Source organism: Drosophila elegans, unplaced genomic scaffold (genome assembly GCF_018152505.1).
Source record: "Drosophila elegans isolate 14027-0461.03 unplaced genomic scaffold, ASM1815250v1 contig_183, whole genome shotgun sequence".
Taxonomy (NCBI): domain Eukaryota; kingdom Metazoa; phylum Arthropoda; class Insecta; order Diptera; family Drosophilidae; genus Drosophila; species Drosophila elegans.
Genome location: NW_024545550.1, coordinates 3,450,174 through 3,476,091, shown reverse-complemented (window position 1 = coordinate 3,476,091; position 25,918 = coordinate 3,450,174). Strand labels below are relative to the sequence as shown.

Here is a 25,918-nt window from a genome sequence, read left to right as displayed (position 1 = left end):
TGTGGGGTGGGGTTTTTTGGGGCTTGACAACTTTAAGTTGCCGCCTGACTTGGCTAACGGATATGCAAATTAATACATAACTCTGGGGAAGTGGATACAGAAACAGAAACAGAAACAGAAACAATTCTTGGCTAATTCAACTAAAAGGCATAAACAAACAACAAGGACGTCTTAAGCTGGGGGATTTTGGCTCGGATTGGGGCCAAATGAAAGCCCGAGAAACACAGGCACACACAGCAGCAAATGCACTGAGCGAAAACCCAGCTGCATGTGCATAGTTAATGGCGAGTCCCGTCAGGAGCGGAGATTATTCCCCTGTCTTTTGACATCGAAATAATTGAACAACGAAACGATTGCGACAAGGTTCTCCAAAACTGAATTAGTGCGATATGCGAGCGAGGAGCGAGTTGAGGGTTAAAGTGAGGATTTTTGTTTGCTGTTGTAAGGTGTTAAGGGACCTCTACGCATGCAATTGTGTAGTTGTGTTTGAGTGGGTGTGAATAATGTTTATCGGTTGTTTGCCATCGTTTTAACATTTGCTGTTTTTGCTTTTCACCTGATTCAGATTCTGTTTTGAACTTCCTCCCTTATGACATACGCAATAGTAATAATAATAATCAAGGTAAATAAATATATCGGTTTCATAACAATCGAGGACAACATTCGTGAACAAAAGATTCCGCATCCTGTTGTCTCATCTCTCCCCATTCGTTCCTTCGTCCTTTGCTTAGACTACACACATTCAATAAAATATGCACATCAATAATTCACATTCATTTATCATGTAAGTTTAGTGTCTGTCTGCGAGTGTGTGTCTGCGTGCTTCTCTGCGTGTGAGTGTTTGTGATTCAATTGCTAACTACTTAAATGTCAGATTTATCTAACGCTTAACCCACGTGCTGCCTGGGGGACATTTCGTGACAGGCTTTGTGTCATCGGGTTGGAAATTGATAGCAACAAACTGTTATATTAATGGGTGGACCTGAGTTGCTATCTAACTTTTTTTTGATGTGCTTTGCTTTTAAAGAGCCGTGAGTTGGTCTTGCGTATCACTCATACGCAGTGTGGCCTTAGCTAATACTTTGTAATCTTTACGCCGAGTGAGGTGCTTACAAATTTTATCACTTGTACATATCCCTTTTAAGCAGTAAGTGAGTAAGTTTTAATTTTTTCATACATACGCTTTAGGGGAAGTGAGTTGGTTCAAAACTACATCACTAATACGCAGTGTATACGATGTTCATATGTACGTTTTAAGTGCAGTGAATTGGTTTTATTTTGATCTCTTTATATGCAGCTGTGGCCATAGAATATTCGATGTTTATATATAGTGCGATCTTAATTTATACACTTTATTTTCATGATGTTGTATGCCCCATTTGCAGTCTCTATTACGTTAAAATATATGTTTTTTTTAAACTGCACATCCCGAGATAATGATAAAAGTTATTTTTCTAACTCTAACTGGTCCACCCCAGTGTACTTGTGTGTGTATCTGTGTGTTGCTTACGTATCTGAAGTTAGCTGGCTTTCATTGTAATTGGTTTTGCGCCAAACTCTAACAGGTAAATTCACATTTAATCTCACATTTAAAATGCAAAAGTTTCAATTAATTTATCTTAGGCTTCGCTCCGCTTGACTTCACTTGGCTCCCGCTCGTCAGTCCTTCGTCTCGCTTAGATATACATGCCCAGATCCGCATGGAAGTCCTGCAGATACGAGAGCAGTTGTGAGGGCGTGGGTCGTTGTTTGGCCTCGCTGTGCCAGCAGCAGTTCATAACGGTGAAGCTAAGGGTTGGTTAAGGCCAATTCGAGAGTGGAAAACATAAATAAATATATTTTTTTTTAATTTCAGAGCAATATATGTCTTCCATTCTGTTGAGTACTCACAATTCATCTGGGCAGTTGACGGGCTGCTCTAGCCGAAAGCCGGCAGCCAAGTAATTGGTAAGCTCGAATATATCCACCTCCTCGTGGGGCATCTGTGCCAATGTAACCAGCTCCCAGTAGGTTACGCCCAGCGCCCACACATCGCCTTGGGTGGCGTACACCCGCTTCTGGAGCGATTCCAGCGATAGCCACTTCAGCGGCCGGTTCTCATTGTCGCCCAGACAGTCGTAGTCGTCCGGAAAGAGATCGCGGGACAGGGCGCTGTCGCAGATCTTCACATAGGACTCTTCGTCAAGGCTGCAAAGATAGTAAAACAAAAATAGAGGAAATTAAAGATCAAATTTGTATGCAAATTTTAAGGTCATACTCTGTTGACTTTTATTTTAATTGTTATTGCCATTATATAACTCTTTCGGACGAGCAAACGTTTTGAACTACAGGATAGTAGATAAATCTTTTGGTAACTACTAGCATTTATATGTTTTTCGTCGCATCCAAAACGAGAAACTATAAGTAAATGGGTCATTCTTTTACAAGCCGAACGGATTTAAAAAAAAAAATGTTAATTTTTTTGATTTGTCAGAAATTTTTTTTACAGACATTTTGTAATATTATGACTAACAAAATAATTTCTTTTTGCAAAACTTGTTTACTTTTTTGCCACATAGTATCTGTAAACAAAATTTTAGGCAAATCAAAAATGGTATAAAATCTTAAAAGGTGTTTGGTTTGTGACCCATATATTATATGTCTGCATCAAATACTCACTAGCAATTGCGTGTAGCAACGTCCTTGTGGACGATTCCCAGGGAGTGCAGGTAGGCCAGTCCCTTGGTGATGTGCAGTCCAAACTCAACCAACTGGCGGGTGCTCAATGCCGTGCTTGATTCCCGCGACTTTTGCAAGTATCTGTACGGAAAGAAGATAAATCATATTAAAAATTAAAATGTTTTTAAATTTTAAAGTTTTGACAACTTCAACTTCAAATGACTGCGAAAGGTCAGGATGGCAATGAGCAAAGGGTATCTTCTATAAGGGATTTTCCTTAACTAAGTTATTTATTTTTTCCTTGGTACTCACATCTTCAGATTGCCCTTGGACGGATAGGGATAGGCGATCTCCGGCGGACCCGGCAGCTCCGTATTGGCCAGCAGCGGCGCCAGGATGTGCTGATGGCTGACGCCGATCAGCAGCGAGGCGTCCTGCAGCAGGTAGGCCACCTGGGTGAGCGAGGCGCCGTCGATGACCGTCTTGACCAGCGCCTCGCAGGACTCGCCCAGCTTGCCGGCGTAGATCCTGCCGAAGGTGCCCTCCTTGACCAGCTCCTCGTAGCTGAGGGCGCCCGGCTGAACGCTGGGGATGCGTCGCAGGCGCTGGTTGTGGGTGCCCTTCTCGCCCCCATGGCTGCCCATCGTGATGGTGCTGCCGGTGGGGATGCCACCGAAAAGGCTCAGACTGCCACTGCCACCGCTGTTGCAATGCCCGTTGCCATTGCTTCGGATGCTCTTCGGCGTCGACAAGCTACAGGGCTAAAAATACAGAAAAAAAAGATTAAAATGTCATGTTTAGCCGAAAATGTTATATTATTAGGAAGGGGTTGCATCACAAAAATGACAAAAAATAGACCCGAAATTACAAACCAATTTTTAAACGCAGAGTTTTAGAGACTAAAGCCCCAATACATTAAATATATGCCATTTTGAAATCGGATGTTTGCGAGAAAAGTTATGGAATTAAAACTGAAGGTTTTTGGTACCTTCTTTAAAATGATTTTTTCGGAATTTAATTAAGAAGTTATGTCGTAAAAATATCAACCCAAACGTTCAAAACAAAATTTAAATGAAAAATTCTAGAAGATTAAGCAACAAGACTTTGAAGATATACAACTTCGAAATCGGATGCGCGAAATAAAAGTTATGGATTTAGAACTGCAGGTGTTTGGTCACTTTTCTGTAAAGACGATTTTTTCGGATATTTGTCATCATAAAAATGACAAAAAATCAACCCGAAATTACAAAACCATTTTTAAATGCAGAGTTTTAAAGACTGAAGCCCCAATACTAAATAGATATGCCATTTTGAAAGCGGATGTTTGCAAGAAAAGTTATGGAATTAAAACTGAAGGTTTTTGGTCATTTTTTATACCCTTGCAGAGGGTATTACCTTTTTAGTCAGAAGCTTGCAGCAAAGTTGTCTTTCTATTGCACGAAGTACATAAGTCGGAACGAGCCAGATCGGACAATTATAGCATAGGAACAATCGGAAAAAATAAATGAAAAAATATTATATGTCTATAATTTCATCAAAAACGGACGACTATAACATTAAAGCTCCCATGGCAATAGCTGCAAGGGTATATAAACTTTGGCTTTCCGAAGTTTGCTTCCTTTCTTGTTTAAATGTAGTTTTACTTAATTTTTTTTTTTTTTGGGACTCACATTTAATTTATTTTTGGGACTTGCATTTTACATTAATGAAATCAATTAAAATTGGGTGTTTGTAATAAAACAAACATACACTTTGGTTTTAGTTCCTGCAATCACTAATTAAATACTTGTTTGCGTTGGATAATAATCTCACCTATATTCATGCTTGGGCAACCTTGATTGCTTGTAATATTAAGTTCATTCTTGTGAGTTTAATTCTACATCAATTAAATCAATTACAATCTGGTGTTTGTATTATAACGAACATACTATTTGGTTTTAGCTTCTACAGGCAATATATTGGTTTGTGTTAGATAAGTATCTCACTTATATTCAAACTGGGTTTATTTTAGTTTCTAGCTCTAGTTTCGAGCTCTGATTAAAATGTTGTTTGTGCTTAATAAGAAACTGAGTTGGTTCAAACTGAACACTTAATTATCTTAGCTTTTGATGAAAGTAAGGATATCCGTATTCAGTTTCAAAGCGAATTTAAGTTTTAGACCTCAGAAATTTAGTTTCATTATTAAAGCACAAAACCAATTAATAGTTAATTAGTCAATTAATATGTAACCAGTTATTGGGAAATGTGCCGGTGTGCGAAAATCAAATGTATTATATAGGACGTACAATTAAAGCCAATATGGCAATCAAGATTAGCACCCTTCCATGCTTCGAAAAGGGGTTTCCGCTCAAGTAAGCTGCTCACTTGCAGGACACTTGAGTCGAGGAAACTGTATAAATTTCCATATTTCCGTACCCCATCTAATTTGAGGCCCCCAAAGAGGCCAACTGGCAACGAGTTTGGCAGGAGAAACAGCAATTTTAGCTGCCGGATTTGCATCTTTCAGCTTGCATCCGTTTACCGTTAGTCATGCACTCGGCTGCGCTCCTCCGTTCATTCATTTTAATGAATTGAGTTCCGTTTCCGCTCCAAGGCACTCCTTCCACGCCCACATCTTCTCCAGCCATAATTTTGCCCCTCGCTCTCGGTTGTCTTACAACATGAATAATTTATTGGCTGGCAAAAAAGCTTTAATTCGCCGAGCATTATGTTTGCACAGCCGCCGGGAGGGGAATTGGCCGGAGGAGCTGAAGAGCTCAGCTGTAGGAAATTGCGAACTCGTCTTGGGCAAACAAAGTCTGCGATGGCAGCAGATACGAACTTAACTCAACTCCCCCTTAAATTCCTGCCTATGCAGCACATTTATTCTCATAAAACATGAAGCAGTTTGCCAAAAAAAAAAATGGACACAAACTCGGTCTAATAAACACAAGAAAAATCTGCACAATTCCCCAGAAATCTGCATAACTGCGGCCGAGTTCAAGTGGCTTCACTGGCTTTCCCTGGACACTAAATCTCCATCAGCAGTAGCGGCATGAGCGGCATGAGCGGCATGAACGGCATGAGCAGCAGGTGGATGGCGTTTTTATTAAAAGCCACCGCTGGCAATATGCGGGAATTATATTATTTGGTGTGGCCTGACAACAGCTCCTGCGAAGGCAACACAAAAGGACACAATTGCCGGGAGGAAGCCAAACGACACAATTGCAGCACATTCGCACAGCCACAGCGACAAAAGGCAATAAAAACAATAGTTGGCTGCCTTTTGTTAGTGAATTTCATTTCATTATTGCCTTCATTGCCACTTTCCTGAAGGGGAAACCCTGCTGCTGCCGGTGCCTGCGATTCCTGCTGTTTGTCCTTTATTGTATTTGTCGTGCTGCTGTTGCTGTTGGCCCACAAAGAAAATTCAATTAAAACGCAACAATATCGCACTCCATCATCAAAGCTGTCCGCTGGCCCCTCAAGCCAGGCAAGAGCTCCTCTGGCTGGCTGCGATTGGATTGGTGGGGCGTATCCTGGCTGAGCCATAAATCCTACAGGATCCGCATGCAAAATGGGTCCCTTTCTCTCATCCAAAGTGAGACAAGGACACAACGGATGTCTGGCAGACCTTGAACCTGTCTGGTTACATTCGGAATCCTTTGTTTCCATCAGATTCCTTTAGAATGCCGGCTGAACATGTGCCTGGTTGCGTTAATGAGCCCCGCTCAAGTGTAATTAGAATTCATTTAATCGGTTTAACATTAAACAGCGGAATTGTTAATGGGCTTGGCTAGTTATTAATGGTTAATTGCTGCACAGAAAGAAAAAATGTATGAACCTATTAATTTATTAGTGTGTCCTAGTTGACTTTGGTAGCAATACTTAAAAAAAAAAATTGGAAGGGAATTGCTGCGGTACTTATCGGATTTGAGAGCCCTAATATTAGCCTTAATAAATAAAGATGTGAAGTTTTCTTAGGAATAATAAAGTTTTAATCTTTTCAAGAGTTTCATCAATTCAATTTTGTTTGTATTGTATTTATTTTAAAATTATCCAATTAAGAATGAAATAAAAATATAGAATACTTGAAATATCGACTGACCTCTCAACTATTTATATTACATCTCTCGATTTTCTATTATATAAAATATTACTAATTGCAATTGTGTACAATCTTGATTGAAATCTCTGAAAATCCTCTGAAAAAGGACTTCAAGTGGCAGATTAAACAGTTAAATGACTGAACTGTGCTTCAGGCAAAATAAATGTGTACTTCAATTGACTTCTGCCCTCTTAGCTTTATTGCTTTCAATCCTTGTTGATTGTCCTTAAGAAAATACTTGACATTTTTGCGTCTGTGTGAGTAGGCCAATAAAAACGGAAAATGTCTGTAAAATTAAAACGAGAATGGGCCAATGATTATTGCCAATAAACAAGGATGGGGAAACCGATTTTATGTGAGTGTACTCCCCTCCCCCCCCCTAGGTCGAATTGCAAATGGAAATGTTCATTTCAGCTTTTCGATTGAAGGGGGGTACCAGGTCAATATTAAATGCGGATGTCAAACGAAAAGACATTTTGGCTTGGCTTTTCATTTGAAATTCGAAATGGCCAAGAACGCTGAAAATAGCTGGCAATTGATGGAGACCCCACCGCCCCTTTCGATCACAGATCGCATTGCCATGATACGGTGGGTGGTGGCTCTGAATTTTGAAGTCGAATTTCCAGCTGGGCGTCAAGGATACGGAACATTCGTTTGAGGGATGGGCTGCAGCTGGTAGTGTATCCTTGTTGTGACATTTCTAATGACAACAGGGGGAAAGGGGGGTGTCCTGGGGGTTGGCCTGCAAATGACGTCAGCACAAACACAAACGGACACATACGAGTTGACAGGCGTCTGATTTGCTTATGTCACTTGCAGTTCTACGGCTGCCCGCAGGAACAACAACAGCCGCAACCACCGTCACCGCTCCACCGCCTCCCTGCCACGCCCCGTAGGCCACCAACGTCGCCCCGGCTTGTAATTAAAAACGCTTGATGACAATTTTGCCAGAACGACGCCCGTCAGCACGTCACTTGCCTGGAAACCAAGCTGCAGCCCAACTTTTTGGCAACGTCAGAGGGGAAAAGCAGCACAACATTTTCACACAGTTTTCCAGCACCGCACAGTGGGGCGGCGGGGGGTGCAAAAATTTTAATGAAGTCTCACCGCTGCAACTTTCGAGTTGGGCGACCTCTAACTAAATTCTGTGGGAAACTTTTCTCTTAGTAGAAAACCAAAGAAATATAAAAGTGGAGTGTGTTATAAATAAATTAATTTTAGCTAAGTCCAAAACAAAACAATTTATTAAGGTTCAAAAATTCAAACTTAGTCCAAAACAAAGCCATTTATTAACCTCCACAACTTAAACAATTTATAGTTCGCTGATAATTAAAGTGAAATAACAATTAGGAAATCGTTAAAGTTTTTAACAAAAAATGGGAAAAATATGTTTTGATATCGATAATATATTGTTTTTATTTTTGGTAAACAAAAAAGTATCCAAATATTTAAAACATATATAAATATTCTAATGCTCTTATATAATTTAATATATATTTAATTTTAATATTTATATTTCTTTTTTATATTTATATAATTTTATTTTAATAAATTTTAACAATTTTATTATAACCATTAACCCACTGTGCCAAAGAATGGTTGACGCAAAATGAAACTATGCAAATTGCTGATGCTTTTGCAAATATGCAGCACTTTCGTCGCCCTTTCCCGTCAGCACAGTATTTTACTTTATTCTGACAATGACAACATTTTGAACGTATCACGCATACGACCTGTCGCTTTGTTCTAATAAGCCATGGCAGTGAAGTGGAACCAGATGAAATATTGGCATCCAGGTGGCGTCGACAGCACAACCAGCTCGCCCTTGGCTCAATTATATTTCAATTTACCTGACAACAGGTCTTTCCTCCTTTAATCAAATTGGAAAGCCTCTCTGTCTGACTTTTCCCTCTGCTTTTTTTGGGCCAACTAACTGGAACTCTCATTATTTTGGCATTTCCATGGCCGATGCCGATGCCAGGACAGACTGTGTGTGCTTTCTAATTTGCCGGGGCCAACTAATTTGAATTTCGTTTGATTTATGCCTGATCGATTCGACTGGCCCCGCCCCCTTTTAGGGGTGTTCTCGGTGTCTTCCTTTGATGCATGGCATTTTGATGAGTCGACCTCGTTAGGCCCGTCGTTTAATAATCGTTTTTGAGGCTACCCGAAAAGTTTTTTCGGCTTATGCATAATTGAAGACTGAAGATGGCGGACGAAATGGGTGTTCTGTTTTACTGTCTTCTAATTAAAGGTGGCGCGTACTTAACCAAAGTCGCCGCTTACACGCACTTAATCACGCATAATTGCCTTTCAATTAGCCATTGCGTGTCCGTGCCACGCCCAAGACCGCCCCCCTCTTCCATCTCTCCACCATTTTCACCACCCCCCAGCCCACATGGATTCAGTATTTAATAAATCGGTTTCACAATTTACATATGTTCCGTACGGATTTCCATTGATTTTCTCGGCTTGTTGACTTTGCAAATTAAATGAATTTACAATCGCCTGGACAGCAGTTTTGTACAGTACGTTGCTCCCTGGGAAGGCACTTAAAATGGCCAATGGAAAACTGTCAATTAAAGCTGCGGACACCAACACACACACACACACACATACCGATTTTAATGGAGAAATCTTGTCCTCTAATTCGCTTTAAACGATTTCCATGTAACACCAGCGCAAAAAGTGAAGTGAAGTGCAGTGTGCAAGCAGCTCCTCGAAAACACAAGGGGGACATGAGGAGACTCTTGGTTCCTGGACCACAAAGGGAAAATCGGAACAAAAGAAACATCCGCCACTTCCGTTTGTCTCTCCTGCGGCTGACAGGAAGCAATCAATATAGTGTAATGCCAGACAAAAGCATCCGCCGCAGTTTGCCCGCCCAAAGGGGAATCCCCAGCGGATGGGCGAGAGTTGAGGTAAGGAAAAAATATCGACTGACGGTTGGGTAATTTGTCAACCTTTGGTGACGGCTTTGTTCGGCGGGTTAACCCTTGGAGTCGCCACCTGGTTGGTCACATACCACGACAGCCATTAACTGTCCTTTCACCATCACCCCAGTTTTGTCACAAATGTAAGTAATGCGTTTTAATCAAATGGAACAGCAGTGGTAAATCCATTAACATTGTACGTGTCGCCAACTTCAAATGGGGAGTCTCATAGATAGCTGACCCCCCTTTTTCCTGGATTTCCCCCCGTGGAGTTTGACTTGCTCCCATGCTGAGTGCGCCGTTTCCAGGTTGATTTACAAATTTCTTTAATGGGGCGACAACAACATTTTTAATTAGCACCTGTTCCTGCTGTTGCTCAGGTTAGCCTGCCATTTGTCGATCCGGTAATCTCCTTAAAACAGGAGGACATGCTCGCAGCTCCATGGTAATTAATTTCCAACTTTCTCATGCCCTCCGTCTCGTAATTTCGCCTGTGCTGCGAGTACGCCCAAACACTTCGACAACTTTCTCCCTAATGATGCCATTGAAATGCGTGGCACGATGTTCTTGGGTCCTCCTTAACCCATTACAGCCTTTCTAGGCTCCTTTCACTCTGATTCCACTGTTTGCTCTGTTTTTTCAGCTGATCCAATATACTAATGCATCTGTTTAGGTGCCGTTTTGTTTCCATGGTTGTTGGATCTTCTGCACATGGCGCATCCGCCCTGTTGTCCGTACTTTAGCCCGCCCCCATTTGGAACTTGGCTTTTGTTGTTGGTGCTGCAATAATATTTGCAAGTGTTTCTAAACAAGCGCAAAGCCATGTACAAACAGCTGTAGTCTGGTTCCTGTTCGCTGCTGTTTTTATTGTTATGTTTCACTACTTCCTCCTCTTAGCCCCCCCTAGCTAACTTAGCCCCCCATTTCAACCCCACTGTTATGTTTCTCCCAGTTACTGCTTTTTGCTAAACTTTCGCTGCACATTAAAGCAATTTGGCCGACGTTTATAGACTGATTTAATAGAATCAGGAGGGGAGGTGGATGTGGATGTGGAGCCATTCCACACACAAATGAGATATTTCCACACAAGTGCACAGAGCCAGACTGCGGATGTGTGTGTGTGTGTGGTGCGTAGAGTATCTGTGTGCAATTGGATATAATTGTTTGACTAAATGAGTGCGTTCGCCTCTTGTTTGTGCCCCCCAAAATGAGCTATACTTCGCTTAACGTTCACACACATGGCCAAAAGGAAAGGGGCTTTGGGTGCCAAGGGGTGGCGTCCTTTGGATGGGGCATCTGAACATAACGGAACAACAATAATTATGGCAAGCACTCTCAAACTCCAACCACATCCCCACTTCCCTCTCCACTTTGCAAGCAACAGAATCTCCACTCCAATTTCGGTGGATATGAGGCCATATATCTATGGAGGGAGCGGGATGGAGATGAGCTGAGAGGGAGATAGAGAATTTACTTAATTCCTTGCCGTCTGCCTCGATGCGTATGTCCTTCCACTAGATAGAGGCGAATCCAAATGGATATGACTTTTGGCATTGTGTGTGCCCTGATAGCCACGTTAGTGGAAGAGGAATCTGCAATTGGAGGCTGTTGCCATAATGAGCACGAAATTGAAGTCTAAACAAACTGAAATCGTTGGGCAAACAGGCAGCAGGATCAGGCCAAAGGAGATGCTTTAAGCTGAGCACATAAAAGTTCCCTCGAGTCTCCATGGAAATTGAATATTTAATTATGCGTCGATGAAAATTGCGTTAGAACTTGGTGACGAAAATGGCCAAAGACATCATGATGTTTGGGGGGATTGGAGTAGGACTAGAAAAATGCTTGAGTCTCTGGGTCTCTGGAATGTTTACAAGGACAACAATTGAAAGAGGCTGCTAAATAATTTATTCCAATTTGGCAGAGATTTCCACAACACCAAGAAGTTAACTTGGCTCGAAAGAAATGCTAATGTTCTCCCTAGAGGGAGCAAGTGCTTTTAAGGAGTAGACATCAAACCCCAAGTTCATGGAAAATAACCCAAGTGAGTTTCGAAAGGAACCCTAATGGTTTTGGTTCAATTTGTGGTTAGTTTGGATTAAGTTTGCTAATTTTCGCCCACGGGGTATGTGATGCTAGAAAGCCACTGGATTGGAAACAAAAGCAGAGATAAATAGGGCCAGACTGTCTGCGTCTGCCTCAATGGAGCACCTTTCGCTTATCTAAGCGGACATCCCACCTCATCCCTGGTACATTCTCACCCTCGAAGGACTCACATCATATGCCTCTCGAGGCACTGGGTTTGTGTGTCGCCTTCACCTTCGCCCACTTCCCATTCCCATTCCCACTCTGCACCTGCCACATGAACTACGTGAGCGCCACACGAAAGTTGCCCCATCCGAACTCAGACTCAGACCCAGACAACCAGACATCCTTGAGCGGCGTGAGCGGGTGGGAAAAGCCGCATATTTATGAATGGCTCTTGTTTCGAGTTTAACGCACTACGGGCGCTTTATCAGCTCGTAAATATAAATTAGAATTTAATTTTTATCGTCGAGGAAAGATGGCTGGGTCCTCCGCCCGGGGAGCAATCGAGTGGTGCTTGGGACAAATTAGAGGGTAGTCCAGGCAACTGGGAAAGCTGAGTCTGCTTCAGGGGTATCTCCATTTCCATTTACATTTGCGCCTGCCACGTGTCGTAATATATCAAAGGATTTGATTCAGCAGCAGTGGACCCCAGCCTCAATCCCCATTTTAATTCCAATCAAGCCCCTGGGACAGTCGATAGTGGGTTAGATAGTGGAATCACAGCACTCACCTGGGTCAGTTGCGAGGAGGCGTAGTAGGAAATCCTCGAGGGACAGATAGACTCTGGCTTCGAGTAAATCGTCTCTGCGGTCTGTTCGAGGTTCATGGGCAGCAGGGCGGTGGCATAAGGCGTGGGGGTGGGTGAGCTCCTGAAACCTGTGGATTGGTGGATTGGTTGAGGGATTGCCGGGGTTAGTGGTCACCAAAACGAGTGGATGGGTAATGAACTTACGGTCGAATATGCTGCATGACTTCTTGCTGTCCGCCGGGTATTTGTTGAGGCTGGCAATGGTCGCATAGGATCCCGTGGCACTCGGTGGTCTTCCCAGGGGATCCAGGCGAATGAACACGTTCTGATGGCTGCCATAAGCCGCGGTGGTGAAACTGGTGCTGGAAATGGCAAAGAGTGTAAATGGTTTTAGGACGAAGGATGGGCGGTGGTGGTGGTGGATAACCCACTGTAGCGAGTCCTGGCGGAGTTGTTTGCGAGCCCTCACATACATCATGCTGGCCACAAGTCCTACGGCCAAAACCAAACCCAGAGCACAGGCGGCGGCGCTCAGGAGGGCGGGTCCTTGGGAGGGGGCGTGGGCGGGGGCTGGCGATTGATTGGGCTCAGGTGAGATGCCTACGAGACAGGATACACCGATGAGTGATGGATAAGTGGGTCTTTTGGTGTTTTAAGCAAATTGAGGGTGTTGAGGGTGGAGCGTACCTTTCGCACAGATCTTGTTGCGCTTAAAATGGAGCCGGGTGTCGTTGAAGCGAGGAGGAGCCCGCACCACCATGTTGACATTGACGGGCATCTGCAGGCTCACATTGCCGGTGCAGGGCAGATAGACCAGGAAGGACTCGACCTCCTGCGGCACCAGACCCTTGTGCGGAATGCTCAGCGTGGGCGTGCCCAGTGCCTCCTGGTCGTTGTTGTACTCGATACTAATGGCATACGGCAGCTGCAAAGGGGTTCAAGGAGAATGGTTAATCATCGCAGGTTCCAGCTGGCAGCTCCATCCGACTCACTGGGTAGGCAATGAGACTCTGCCAGGAGAACTCCAGCTCGTGGACGTCCGCTGGCACGGGAACAGTAAAGTGCATCGCGTATGTGTTGATGGCTCCCTCGTGCACATAGAACAGGTCCGCCTCGAGTCCTGCGGGGAATGAAAGAAACGACAGGATATGAGGTGAGAGTGGATGCGGATGCGGATGCACTGCAGACGTAAAGCGAAAGTTTCCCCGCAATTTGCTGGGCTACACCCACTCCATTAGAGCCCTACACTCGCCCTGCTGAGCAAACTTTGTGCAATTGCTGTTTACACTCCCCTAGAGCGCTGCTCTCAACCATTAAGCGGAAATTGATTTTCTCAACGGTGAAAGAAGGGGGAAAAGCGGGCGACCCGAGGTGACAATGCTGGTGGGTAAACAAAACCCAAGACACAATAATAATCGAAATCGAATCCGTCACCAGCAGGCGACGATGCAGGGAGCTGGATGTCTGGAGCTGTCCCAAGGAGCAAAGTAAAATGAGGAGCGACAGGCGTCCTGGGGAAAGGGATTTGGTGTTGGAAAGGAGCGGAGATATTAAAAGGTGTCAACGGCGACTGCTTCATCATCGAAGGGAATCGTCTTCCATCCGTTGGCGGGTTCAAAAGTCCTGGAATGGCCTGATCTTTCCCACTCTCCGTTCAAGTTCCCCACCCGCTGGCATTGAAAGACGAGCTGCTTGAGTTAAAACGACGTGAAATTAAATTTCTTCATCCGCTTTCATTCTTGCTCTTCCTATATCTATTCCCTCACCCACTTTTTCAGTGGGGGGCATTATTTACTCCATGGGATCAGGCTAAGTTCGCTATTCACCAGTGGAAATCGGAGTGGGACTGCTGGATGTTTACCCGCTTCAAGTTCGAGCTGCTTCTGCTTGTTGTTCCATAGACTCCGCCGGATGTTGAATGTAGCAATTCCGCTTCCGGCGGACTGTGTGCGGGGATGATTGGCGCAGGAGGAGTGTGGCTGCATTTAGGGTAGAACAAAGCACTCGCTTGCTGCTTAAAACAATTTTAAATCCAATTACAGAACAAGGAAAAGCATTTTTCGTTAGCTTTCATCCAAGTCTAAGCTTCATCTACATCTTCAGACTGTTTCTGTTCCCCAACTGAGTTTTTCCATTTCGGGTTTGTTTTTGAGTTCCAAATTGCTCTGCCTCCCGTCGCGTTTTTAACTGAGGTTTCACTGTGGGCCAAGTGCAGCACTCCTTTTCGACTCTGTTGGTCCCTCAACTACCTGCTGCTTCATGAAATATCCTTCAGCTTGTGGGACAACACAAACTTAACCCCAAAGTGCTTCCCATCAAATATGCACAAACACGGAAAAAGGACAATGTTCCGCTGTCATCCTGTACCTTTTAGTCCTTTTCCATTTTCATTTGTGGAGAGAGGGCGGCATTTGAATAAGTGACTGCCTCAATTAATTCAGTCGTGATTTTAGGGATGTCGCAAATGTTCTACCACTCGATAGTCTTAACCCTTGTAATTTCTGTCGCCTCGTTTGGCTTCTCTGAGGAGCAAAAGCCTGAACTGCACTTTAAGTAGCATCAATTGGCATTGCTCACCATCTTTCCCAAGTTCATCCTGCTCCAGGATATCATCCAAAAGCCCCCCCTAAGCCCCCTTTTGCCTACTGGTGTCAAACTTTGCTCGTGTTTCATATCACGGTGCCGCCAACTTTGCCTGCGAAAGTTTCGTCGCGCTTATAAAGCCCTCCCTTCCGTTTCCCATCTTCCATGGCTTTTCCTTATTAAACCACCTCAACATGTTTTCCCTCCCTGGCCATAATTATAAAACCTGCAATTGCGATTGTCTGAATGACTCCGCCACACATACGTGAGGCTGCAACCGCAACTCATAATCATGGGAAAGGGATTCCAGATGAGGAGGAGAAAGTGGAAAGAAAGGAGACTACCACTTTCAGGATTGGCTTAAAAGGAAGAATCTCAGTGCCGTGTTGGTTTTCAGCTCTCGCATTGCCAACAAAGAGGAGACACTATTTGCCTAGGAGATTATGAGGATAATTAGTGTCATTAGTTGAGAGAGTTCACTTCGCTTCCTTCAAACCTCCACTTCAGGGGAGTGCAGATTCACCTCGTCGCTGATTAAGGGTGTTCCTGCTAATTGACCTATGAATCAGAGATGAGAAATGCCTGTTCAATTGGCGCAGTTTCTGATTTCCCCTTCTAAACACCTCCCTCCCCTTACAACCAAATTTCAGAGCAATAAAAATGGATTCCAGATGCCAAACCACCCCAGGAAAATATACATTTCGATTCCCGGAGGGTGAGTATATTAATGTGGGGATTTTTGGACTGTTTTCTATTCATTAAAAATAATTTTCTTTTGCATTAACTTTTCATTTGCAGGGAAATTTCTGGGCTCACCCGCCGAAGGTTGTGGTCCACCCTGGGGTGGAGCGGGTGGAAGCTGGTCCGAAGGGTGGAGCTGGAGACCAGGGATCGGGTGGCAAAGAAAAAGTGTGCACATCAAAGCGAAACTTGTTGAAATTGCATTTTTACGCACCCTTGAACAGGAAAGTCTTCAACGGAAAGGGAAAGAGGGCGGGGAAAGAAGGTGGCGACGAGGGAAAATGGTTCGTTGCTGGGACAACACATCCAAATTGAACTCAGAGGCGGAAAATCTTCAACAAAAGCGCAGAAAATATTTAATTTTAATGCTGTCGCCACTTTATCGAGATGATGGAGAGAGGGGAGTATTAAGGGGTTATGGAAAGGCAAAGTTCAAGGATGCCATTCTGACAATTGAGACGTAGTGAAAAGAAAACAATGAACTTTGTTTACTCTTCTCAGAACGACACCGAAGAAGCCGAATATTGCAATACAAGCACTTGGAGGAAAACTCCAGATTTCCATGTGGGGAAATGCATCGCAGGAAAAGCTGGCTCTGATCGAAGTGAAACTAGTCCGTGACGAGCCTTCCAAATGAAGAAATTCTCATGGAGACCGAAAAGAAGTGGAGGATGAAAGGAAAATGAGCTGGAAGTCCAAGGAAAATCATGCACAAGAATTTTTATTACTAGGGTGAGAGAAATTCGTCGAGGTTGAGGGTAAGTTTGTTTGATTTCAGCTGCTTGTTAATTTTCAAATCGAAACAACTTCGAGGGTGGCAACCATCACAAATAGAGGAGGAGAAATGTACCGGGGTGTTAACTGGTCGTTAAAAACATAACGAGCTTTAAGAAATGGAGGGAGGAAATCTGAGAACGTAAATTGAAACTCTAAAGGAATCTCCGTCAGTCGAGCAAAGAAAACGGCGACGAGCAACAAACAAGGTGGAAACTTCTTTTGAAATGTCGCTAATGAAATCCGATTTGCATGAGGGGTAAATAGGTAAAGGATGCGGGAAAAGTGACGATGATGGGTTGTTTATAAAGTGCAATTGACAGGAAGTAGCCCACTTGCCCCATTGATCCAGAATGCATTTGAATGCCTTGAAGGAGGGAAGGAGTAATGGTGGAAATGGGGAAAAACGGGTAAGAATAATTGGATGCAGAACAGCTCATTCATCCATCAATCCGGTATCCATCACATCAGAACGGGGATTATTTTCACGTTATCAACTAATTGAAGTGCCCTGATTTGGCAACTAGGAAACGAAGTGGAGTAGAGCCTGCATAATGAGATGGAAGCATTTATGCTCCAATTACAGCTAAGTGCCGGAAAATGCTGTGACCAGCTAAGCGACGAGTGATGGAGTAGCGACCGCGAACTAGGCCAGTTTTCTGTGGAGGCCCTCATCGGAGTTTCCACTCCCAACTCCCAACTCCCTCTTCCCACTTCCATTCCCGAGATCCATTAATCAACCTGAGGAGCAGGAAAATCGCGAGCCAAACGACAAGCACGAGGCCATTCCGCCTTGGCACGTCTATGAAATCCGTGTAACTCCCATCGGAAAAGTGGGAGTGGAATTGGGAGTGGGTTGGGTTGGGGAACTTGGCCTTGGCTCGATCTGGAGCCGGCGCCATCAATAACAAGAATTCGCGTGGAGCAACAAACGGAAAAACAAGAAAACAAACAAGGAAAACAACATGGAAAGCAGACCGAAGGAGGGGGCGGGGAAATGGCATGGAGGGGTGGAAATGGGGGAGGTGAAAGCTACTTGCAGCTGTCAGCAAGGTGAAGGCGGGTGGTTTAGGCCCGACGGAAATCGATTTGTGTGCGATTTGTTGTGGTTTCGCCTTACTAAGTATGCCCGTATTATTCCGCCTCCTCCCCTTCAACTCCACTACCAACCTTTCTCTAATGGTCCACTATAATTTCGGAACTATTAATGACTGTGACATGGTCTCCAACTTCGGGGATTGTTTGTGTTTTCGTGTTCAGGGATCAATGAATTTGTGCTGTCGCACTTTGACCCCCAACTATTAATCATATGTCCTGGCTGTGGGGAGTCCTGCTCTTGGAGTGGGTGTGTCAGTCAGTCAGTGGCTAGTGCCCCAATCGAGATTTCATTAGTGGATTAGAAAGCGGAACTGGAGCTGGACTTACCCATCAGTTTCATCACCTCGAGGTGGCTGATGAAAATGTTCAGATAGCCGCTGACCGAAGGGGTCCGCCAAGTGGAAATCGCCAGGCACACGAGCAGCAGAAGGAGGGGCGGGGGCAAGTGGCCCATGGTGGAGCAAGCTTTGGCCTAGTGGGTGCTGCGAGGAGCCAATGAATTGTCAGAGCATGTGTCGCCGCAAGTGGCGAACATTTTCCGGATCCTCCCCTTTGACAGCCAGTCTCAATGTGAGGCCATTGATGCGCAGATTTAGAGGGGGTGAAGCTTTGCTGGTACTGATTTTAATGCGGCTGCCAGTTGATGCTGCTTTGGGTGATGGTTGTCAGTTGCCAGTGCCACAAACACTAAGCTCAGAACAGATCCCAAGCTCTCGAGTAAGCGTTAAAATCAAATTCCAACTGCTGCTAACTGTTCCGGTGGAAAATGGGAACGAGAGAGGTCTGTCTACCAAATTTGGGAACTTTTCAGCCTCGGCTTCCGCTGGCTGCTACTCCTTTTTCCCTTTGTGCCGACTGTTTCAGACCAACTTTTCCAGTTTTGTTTTGCTGCGGTTGCTGATGCTGTTGCTGTTGCTGTAGATGGTGCCTTCCTCTGATGGTGCCACTCCCGTAGTTCCTCCTCCTCCGGCTGTATGCATCAGTGTGTCCAAATTTGGCCCAGACTGAGTTTGGTTGGCTTTTATTGGCTGAGCTGCTGTCAACTGGTCCTGCTTTCCTGCTTTTCCTCCTTCACCTCCCACTCTCACCGCTTTTCTCGTGTGTTGTTTTGTGGCTATCGCTTGTCACTTTGTACACTTTTCTGCTGCTGGTCACTCCACACTCCTTTCACCTTTCTCCTTTTGTATCCCCGTTAAAGTTCAGTTCCTGTTGAATAGAAAGTGATTTGGTTTAGTGCAAATCAGACTGCAGAATTAAAAAAAAAGTTGACAAGGGAAGATGCGCTTACGAGGATGGGAATTTTCCAATTGGGGGATTATAGGATTAAGGCGTGTGAGTCAGAATGTGTTGCTCAGTGGTGAAAACAATTTGTTAAAACAAAATAAAAAGTTTCTTTCATGCAAAAGTAATTAGAAAGTTGCAAAAAGATTAACAGCTTCAAGCCAAGTTATTCTGAAGTGACTTACTCACATCACATATAGCTAAGTTGGTGGATGAAAATGGCTGGTGCTTTAATAAATTTGAGGTTTTATTTATGTGTTTGTTTGGCATAAATTATGAACTGGAAAAAGGGAACAACTTTGGCTTTCGAACTGTTTGTGGTTCAAGTGGTTCAGGTGGTTTACCCCCCTGCTCATTGTTGTTTGGGCTACGTGTTTATTCAGCTGCCACTGCCTTGCCACTTCCCCCCTTTTCCACGGTGGTTGCGTGTGCAGGTAGCCCGACTGGAATGCCAACTGCAGTGGGTGGAGGAAGGTGGGTCAAAGTGCAAGGGGCGGTGGGTGATGCGGTGGATAGCGTGGGCATGGCAATGGAACCAGGACAGTCGAGTGTTCGGAAAACGAAATTGTTGCCAAGAAGCAGGCGAAACTGCTTCAATCTCTATGGTAAACTCATTCTCCACTTGGCCATTGCTTTTTGCCCGATACTCTATTCTTGCTTTTTCCATTTTCTTGCCGCAATAAAAATCGAAATCAGAAAAGTTTGTTGCCTTCGTTTTCGATTTCTCTTTTTTGCTTTGAAACATTTTTGGAATTTTAAAGTTTAACCAACAGAAGATAGTTTTCCAACGGATGCAAGCCATTCCCAAGCCAAGCCAAAGAATGCTGCGGTCTTTTTAATTAAACTTATCTGCGCCCAAAAGAGCGCCGCAGGATGAAGAGTGAGTCACTTGATTAAGGGCCAGATCATCAGGATCACCAGCCACCTTTTACATCAGCCCCACCATCACCACCTCTATCATCGTGAAAAGGAGCAAAAGGAGCAGAAGCATTCACATCTGCAGAAGGAGAACGACTGTTGCCACACGAATCCTTGGGCTTTCGAAGTCATTCAGCGAGTGCATTAATAATTCAAAAGACAAATAAACGTGGGGGAATGTGTGTCTTTGGCTGTGTGTGTTTTTCGAGGGGAAGGGGAGTCACTGTAACTGATTTAAATGGAGCAGCAGACAAACATTCAGCAGGCTGTATTTCCTGAAGCGGAGATAAATGGGGAAACGGGAAACGGAAACGGAGAGGAAAGCAAAGGTACCCAGCCTTTACAGCAATGTTCAACTTAGTCGATAACATATTAACTACATCAACTCAATCATAATCAGGCGAAACGGGAAAAGTAACAGGGGAGGGGGAACAAAGTTTTTCCGCCGGCATTTTCTGCTTAGTCACACGCATCATCTGTCAGTCTGCCACGCCTCCAAATCCATCCAGCTCCTACTCCTACTCCTCAGGCAAGTGACAAATTGAGCATTTGCCGTTGTTTCTGGATCCCAAGCCCAAGGAGCCATGAATGGATGAGTTGGGGTGGGAAAACTTTTCAATTACTCCGGGGAAAATCGCAGAGAGCAGTCGGTTCCATAATGAATAATAATCTTTGCCGCTGCCTGCATCATTTCTCCCCAGCTAATATTTATCGATGTGTATTATTTTCCGCCCCCCCCATGAGCACGGCCTAGATTGAAAAGGCTTTCGAGCTGGTGAATGGTTGTGGAATGGGAATTGGGGCCTCAGGCTCCTCCCGGCTCGTTTCAATTATAAAATGGCTTTCGCTTCTAATTGAATCCGTGGGCTAGAGTCGGGGGCTGAGTTAATATTTTATTTCCACCGATTGCTCCTTCTCCATCTTTTGCGAGCTCTGTTTGCTTAGCGTTTCCAGTTCCATGCTTCCCTTCCGACCCTAAATGCCCTGTCATGGCTTCAGCCTACCCACTTTCCGCCTACTGCCACTCCCACACCCACTTCCCATTCCCCACTCCCCATATCCCAATCCCATTTGTTGTTGCTTGGGCTAGGCCAACAGCCGCGAGGCTTTTCCGAGTAGCAACCAAACTGGCAGCTCCCCTTCTATCGCCCAACTGATGATAAACAACCGAATGCGGCAGGATATCCATCTCCTTGGCTATTAAAACTCCGATGAAATCTATTTCGACTAACAAAAACAAAAACACATTTCGCATTCGGGTAACACGAGTGGCCAATATTCGGTGAACTGAAACTCAAATTTAGTTTCGCCCTCGGCTTTGACTGGGCACAAACAAAATGGGAATAGTTCTTTTCCCCACATCAAAATATCGAGTTGCATTTATTACCATCCCCGTGGGCAGCCTCATTAGCTTAAAATGAGCAGCGAAACTAAAACAAAAGTTATAACATTTCAAGTACGAAACAAAAATGTTGAGATACTTTTGAAAATTATTCCTCTTTAACCAAAGAACTGTCAAAAAGTACTAGATTTGCTAAACAGCTGTTTTATTTTTTTCATTTTTAACTTAAACAAGTTTTTAAGAAGAAATGCAATTACATTAAATATTTAGTTTAATAAAAAATATTTTATTCCAAATTTTAAGTAATAACACAATATCACATTTCGAATGCATGCAATTTACAATCTAACAAAATATATTAATAGTCCAAATAACGCTATTCAAAATCTTGTTGCCATAAGAACGGCTTGAGTTCGTTTAAGATATTTAAAAACAGTTCTTGCTTAAAGTTTGAACCACATAATATTAAAAAAAAAAATATTGCCTTTAAATTCGGAAGTAAAAAGAAGGACATTTTTTTAAAGAATATATACAATTTTTGTTGACTTAGTTCCTATTTTTTTTTTAATTGTAGGGTCGTTTGTTTGTTCATGTTAATTTAGCGAGAAAATAAAACACTGCGCTGCCTGGTCCGAACCTCATTAAATAGTTGTAAATATTTGAAAATGGACTCCGAACGCAGAATGGATTACGCAACACAATGCGAAATTTTCGCGCTGACCGGACAAATTGTTGCCCATAAATTTTGATAACTGATTAAAAGTAACGAGCGACTGTTTTGCCATGTTTACCTGGCATTACCTGAGTTTTGCTGTATATTTAATGTCGAATTGTTGCCGAATGTTGTGCCAACAATTGGGGATTGCACTGCCCCCGAGCGTACCGCCCGGGGTTCTCGGGTCTACTGAAATGTCGAAAATGTTCGCCGGACTGGCTAATTTGTGCAGGCAATTAATTTACATTATGGCTGGGGGGTAACGAGGAAAAGGTCATCGACTCGATTTGTTACATTTTGTTTCATTTTGTCGCTGCGCTCCACTGAGCTAACGATTGCCAGCCGAACATGTGTAGTAAATATATTTAGCCAAAATAGCAGGACCCCTAATGAAAGACATTCATGTTCGTGGCGAAATTGGGTCGTTCTGGCATTAGTGCCTGGTCGGGCCCAGCAATTAAATTCCCAATTTGTGCGATTTTGGATGATGACAGTTTCCACTTAATGTGTGCCTTTCCTAATTGCCAACGGTTCTGAAAATTCTTCTGTAATTATTGTGCACATAAACATGGAAAATTATTGCTTTTTGCCATTAGGGTGGGATTAAATTTCGCATACTGCAAACAGTTTTTATTTTTTCAATGGTATTAAATTTACGTCGAAATTTTATCCCTTTTTGTAAAGTTAATTATTGGTCTTAATTAAGTGAAGTGTTACAATTTAATGAAAGCGAAATTTGACTGGCACTGCAATTAGTTTTGCAGTACTGTTTTAAACAGCAACCCGCGCAGAGAAATATGTAAAATGTTAATCTATACGAACAAAAGAGAAATCAGATACCAGTGTGTCCATATTTCTGTTATGCAATTATAAACATTTTACATTCGTAATTTTGGTCCCCCAAATATAAATAAACTGATGTTTTTCAATCAATTTTGCATTTTTTAAACTGTTTATATTTATCCCTTTTATTTATGTCGAAATTCTATCCATTTTAAAAACTAAATTATTAATCAAGTGTATAGTTTGATTGGTACTATTATATTTGCAGTATTTTATTCAGCAGCAATCCGTTCACACAAATATGTACAAACATTTTAATTTACAATAGTTAAACAGAAACCAGAATCGATTGTGTAAATTTGAGCTATGTAATTACTTTTTAGCCATGCAGTTAAATTCAACTTAAAAATGATTTATAAATTTATAAAAAATGGTGATGCACAAAGCTTTTCCAAAAGACTAACGACCTGAAGATCTTACCACACAGGGATTTCCTATGGGAACCTGACGGCTTTTAAGGATGCTCGTCTGCATGCGAGCAAGTGCCTAGTAGTAAATAACCCCATAATGACCATCTCACATATCCAGTTGCCTGTTCCACAGAGCCTAGGACTAGGACTGCGGACTGCGGACAGCGGACTGCGCCACTGGGCAGCCAGCCAGCCAGCCAGCCAGCCATTTAACATGAAATACAACCTCAATTACGTTTTACGAGTTTAACTCAACACCGTGCGGTTGTCTGATGGGAATTTTCAATATTATGTGGCGTAAATTTATGGTGCCAAGTGACAGAAGCCGGGCTAAGCGACGACACCCGGCACGGCAGTTTTATCTCCGTAAAAGTATCTCAACGACAACGACAACGGTCCCCTCGATTTAAAGCCCCTCGGAATGACGAAGGCAACGAAAACGACAACGACAATCCCCCTCCAGACGATGGGCAATAATCATTGATTTATGGCTGTCATTTCGGTTATTAAAATGATATTTTTTTCCCGGACGCTGTCGAAAATCTGACTGCCAACGTCGTCTGAGCCGGCTATCTGGGTCAATGCAGGACGAAGAGTGGCCCGGCCAGCCAACCCATGCTCCTTGGCTGGCCTCTTTTTTTTTTTAGAGTTTTATGCCCCTAATTGAAACATCAAGCCGAGTGTCCCGCAATCGAGCGCTAAAAGCGTGCCTAATCTATGCATATTTGCCCAAAGACCCCTAATCATGGGCTAAGGCATAAAAACCGGGCTAAAAAGGAAACTGTGGCCCACACTTAGGGCCAACTTTTAGTTTCACTTTGTGCCTCCTTTGTTGCCGTTGCCGGAGCACTTAGGCATTCAATCAACGCAGACTGTCGTGTCGAGGCGTTGGCGTGCACTGAGTGGAGCCGAGGAAGTGGAGTGGGGCACTGGGCCGAAGGTTCTCTGGGTGGTAAGGTTGTAAGGTTGTAAGGTGGTGGGGTGATGGGGTGGTGCTAAGTGTCGGGCCAGCCCCATTTAGAGTTGGCCAAGCGCAACGAGAGATTTGCATTTTCAGCTTTATTCTTCTCTATTAAGATGGGGTGCTTCTAGAAAGTCAGGGTATATTTGGTTCTTGGACATTACATTTAATCATTTTAAACACTAAATTTCAATTTGAGTATTGGAACATAGGCTTTCTCATTCACTACCTCTTAAATTTGTTTAAATGTTTGATGAGTCTTCAATTCCATTTTCTATAGGGTATGTTCTGTATGTTTCGGAAGTTTGACAGTGAATGTAGAAGGAAATGTCCTGATTACCACAAGGAATCTTCTTTCCAAAAAGAAAATGAGCAAAAAAAATTTTATAGTCACTGTATTCACTTATAGTTTAACTATAGTTTAATCTACATAGTAACACAAATTTATAAAAAAAATTGTATAAAACGAAACATTTTAAAGGAACTTATCCCCCAACAGATTCTTTAACTTCAGATAACAAGTTTAACATCCATTAAATAAAGAAAAGAAATAATAAATAGGTATTATGAAGTCGCTGCTTTTATATTCTTCCTTTTTTTTTTCGTTGCCCATTTGGTGTCCTAGTGTTGGCATTACTTTTTTATTGCCTACTTCTTGGCGCCCCGAGAAAAAGGCCTTTATTCTCACACATTGCAATTAGTGTCAGTCCACCCCCGCAAGTTTATTCAGTCACGCAATGTGACACCATAAAAAAAGAACTGAAAAAAAGAACATATACGTATACGTGGGTGACCCAGCACAATTATTTATTTAGTTCCGGTCGAGAGTTTGAAATGGGTGCGATTCTTTGTGACGGGTTCAAGCGGGTGTTGAAATCGTTCAGAGCGAATAAAACACATTAAATGCTTACTTATACTCGTATCACCGGGCAATCAGCTTTACGCCAGTCGACACAGGACTTACAAGCGATGTGCTGTGGGGGATCCGGAGTTTAATCCTTTTTTTTTTGGTTTTTGGGCACAGCAATGTGAAATTTTTGCACTTCTGATTAGTAGGAATTGCATGTATGAGCACTGAGCACCGAGCACCGTGCACTTAATGCCCCATTTAAGCCATGTCAACAGGGTGCGACCGCATGCACAATATTGTCGACGGCTGGGCTTTTCTTTATTAATGATTCGGTTTTGCGGCTTGTGGGTCTCGCAGGAACTACGGCTTTTGCCTTTTTTGCTTGTAGTTGTAGTTGCTGTGGTTGTTGTTGTTGTTGTTGCTTGGACGGAGAATTTCGCGTTTCCCTTGAAGAACACACACTCACGCACTAAGTTGTTCACGATTTCCGGCGGTGGAAGTCCTCGGCGACCGTTTGTTTCGAATAGTGGCGAGCGACTGATTCATCGCAAAGTCCTTCGGAGTTCTCTTCGTCGAGCTTGTCACGAAAAAGGACTCGGCTTTTTCTGTGGGCACATGCGCAATTATCGAACAATTTGTGGGTGGTGCTGCCGAAATGCCGGCAGTAAATTGTGGGGCTCCGCTGGAGGTGGGATTCGGATTTTAGGGCCGGAGAAAGGACAATTGTTTGTTTTGTGTTGCTGTTGTTGTTGTTGCTGCTGCTGTTACCACTGCCTGCCACATGCAACTGTTGCGCATTTTTTTTTGCAAATGGCTAGCGATAAATGTTGTTGTTACTGTGAACTGCGCTTGTTTATGATTGCACTTGATGTCGTGTTGAGTTTTGGCTCC

The 25,918-nt window shown here is 43.5% G+C and overlaps 1 protein-coding gene across 2 annotated transcripts; it reads right to left on the bottom strand.

Annotated features, from left to right (window-relative positions):
• Positions 1–759: 759 nt before the first annotated feature.
• Positions 760–25,553, bottom strand: LOC108144986 (tyrosine-protein kinase Dnt). Of its 2 annotated transcripts, none has more exons than XM_041707519.1 (11): positions 25,089–25,553; positions 18,035–18,913; positions 13,504–13,631; positions 13,199–13,436; positions 12,943–13,111; positions 12,716–12,873; positions 12,494–12,639; positions 2,971–3,419; positions 2,659–2,799; positions 1,891–2,187; positions 760–1,788 (listed from the first exon to the last, which is right to left on the bottom strand). In XM_041707519.1, exons 2-11 carry the CDS (start codon positions 18,159–18,161, stop codon positions 1,677–1,679), a joined length of 1,965 nt encoding a protein of 654 aa, XP_041563453.1. In that variant the 5' UTR covers positions 18,162–18,913; positions 25,089–25,553; the 3' UTR covers positions 760–1,676. The 2 variants fall into 2 exon arrangements, with proteins under 2 accessions (XP_041563453.1, XP_041563454.1); XM_041707520.1 differs by having other exon boundaries at positions 25,142–25,553.
• Between the last annotated feature and the right edge of the window lie 365 nt (positions 25,554–25,918).

What these genes read in the sequence shown, in the direction of transcription:
- LOC108144986 (XM_041707519.1), bottom strand. Translation starts at nt 18,161, where the DNA reads ATGGGCCACTTGCCCCCGCCCCTCCTTCTGCTGCTCGTGTGCCTGGCG. An exon ending in CAACAAGATCTGTGCGAAAG is followed by an intron (nt 13,112 to 13,198) that starts GTACGCTCCACC and finishes CCTGTCTCGTAG; the next exon opens with GCATCTCACCTGAGCCCAAT. An exon ending in GTCAACTGCCCAGATGAATT is followed by an intron (nt 1,789 to 1,890) that starts GTGAGTACTCAA and finishes ACCAACCCTTAG; the next exon opens with CTTCACCGTTATGAACTGCT.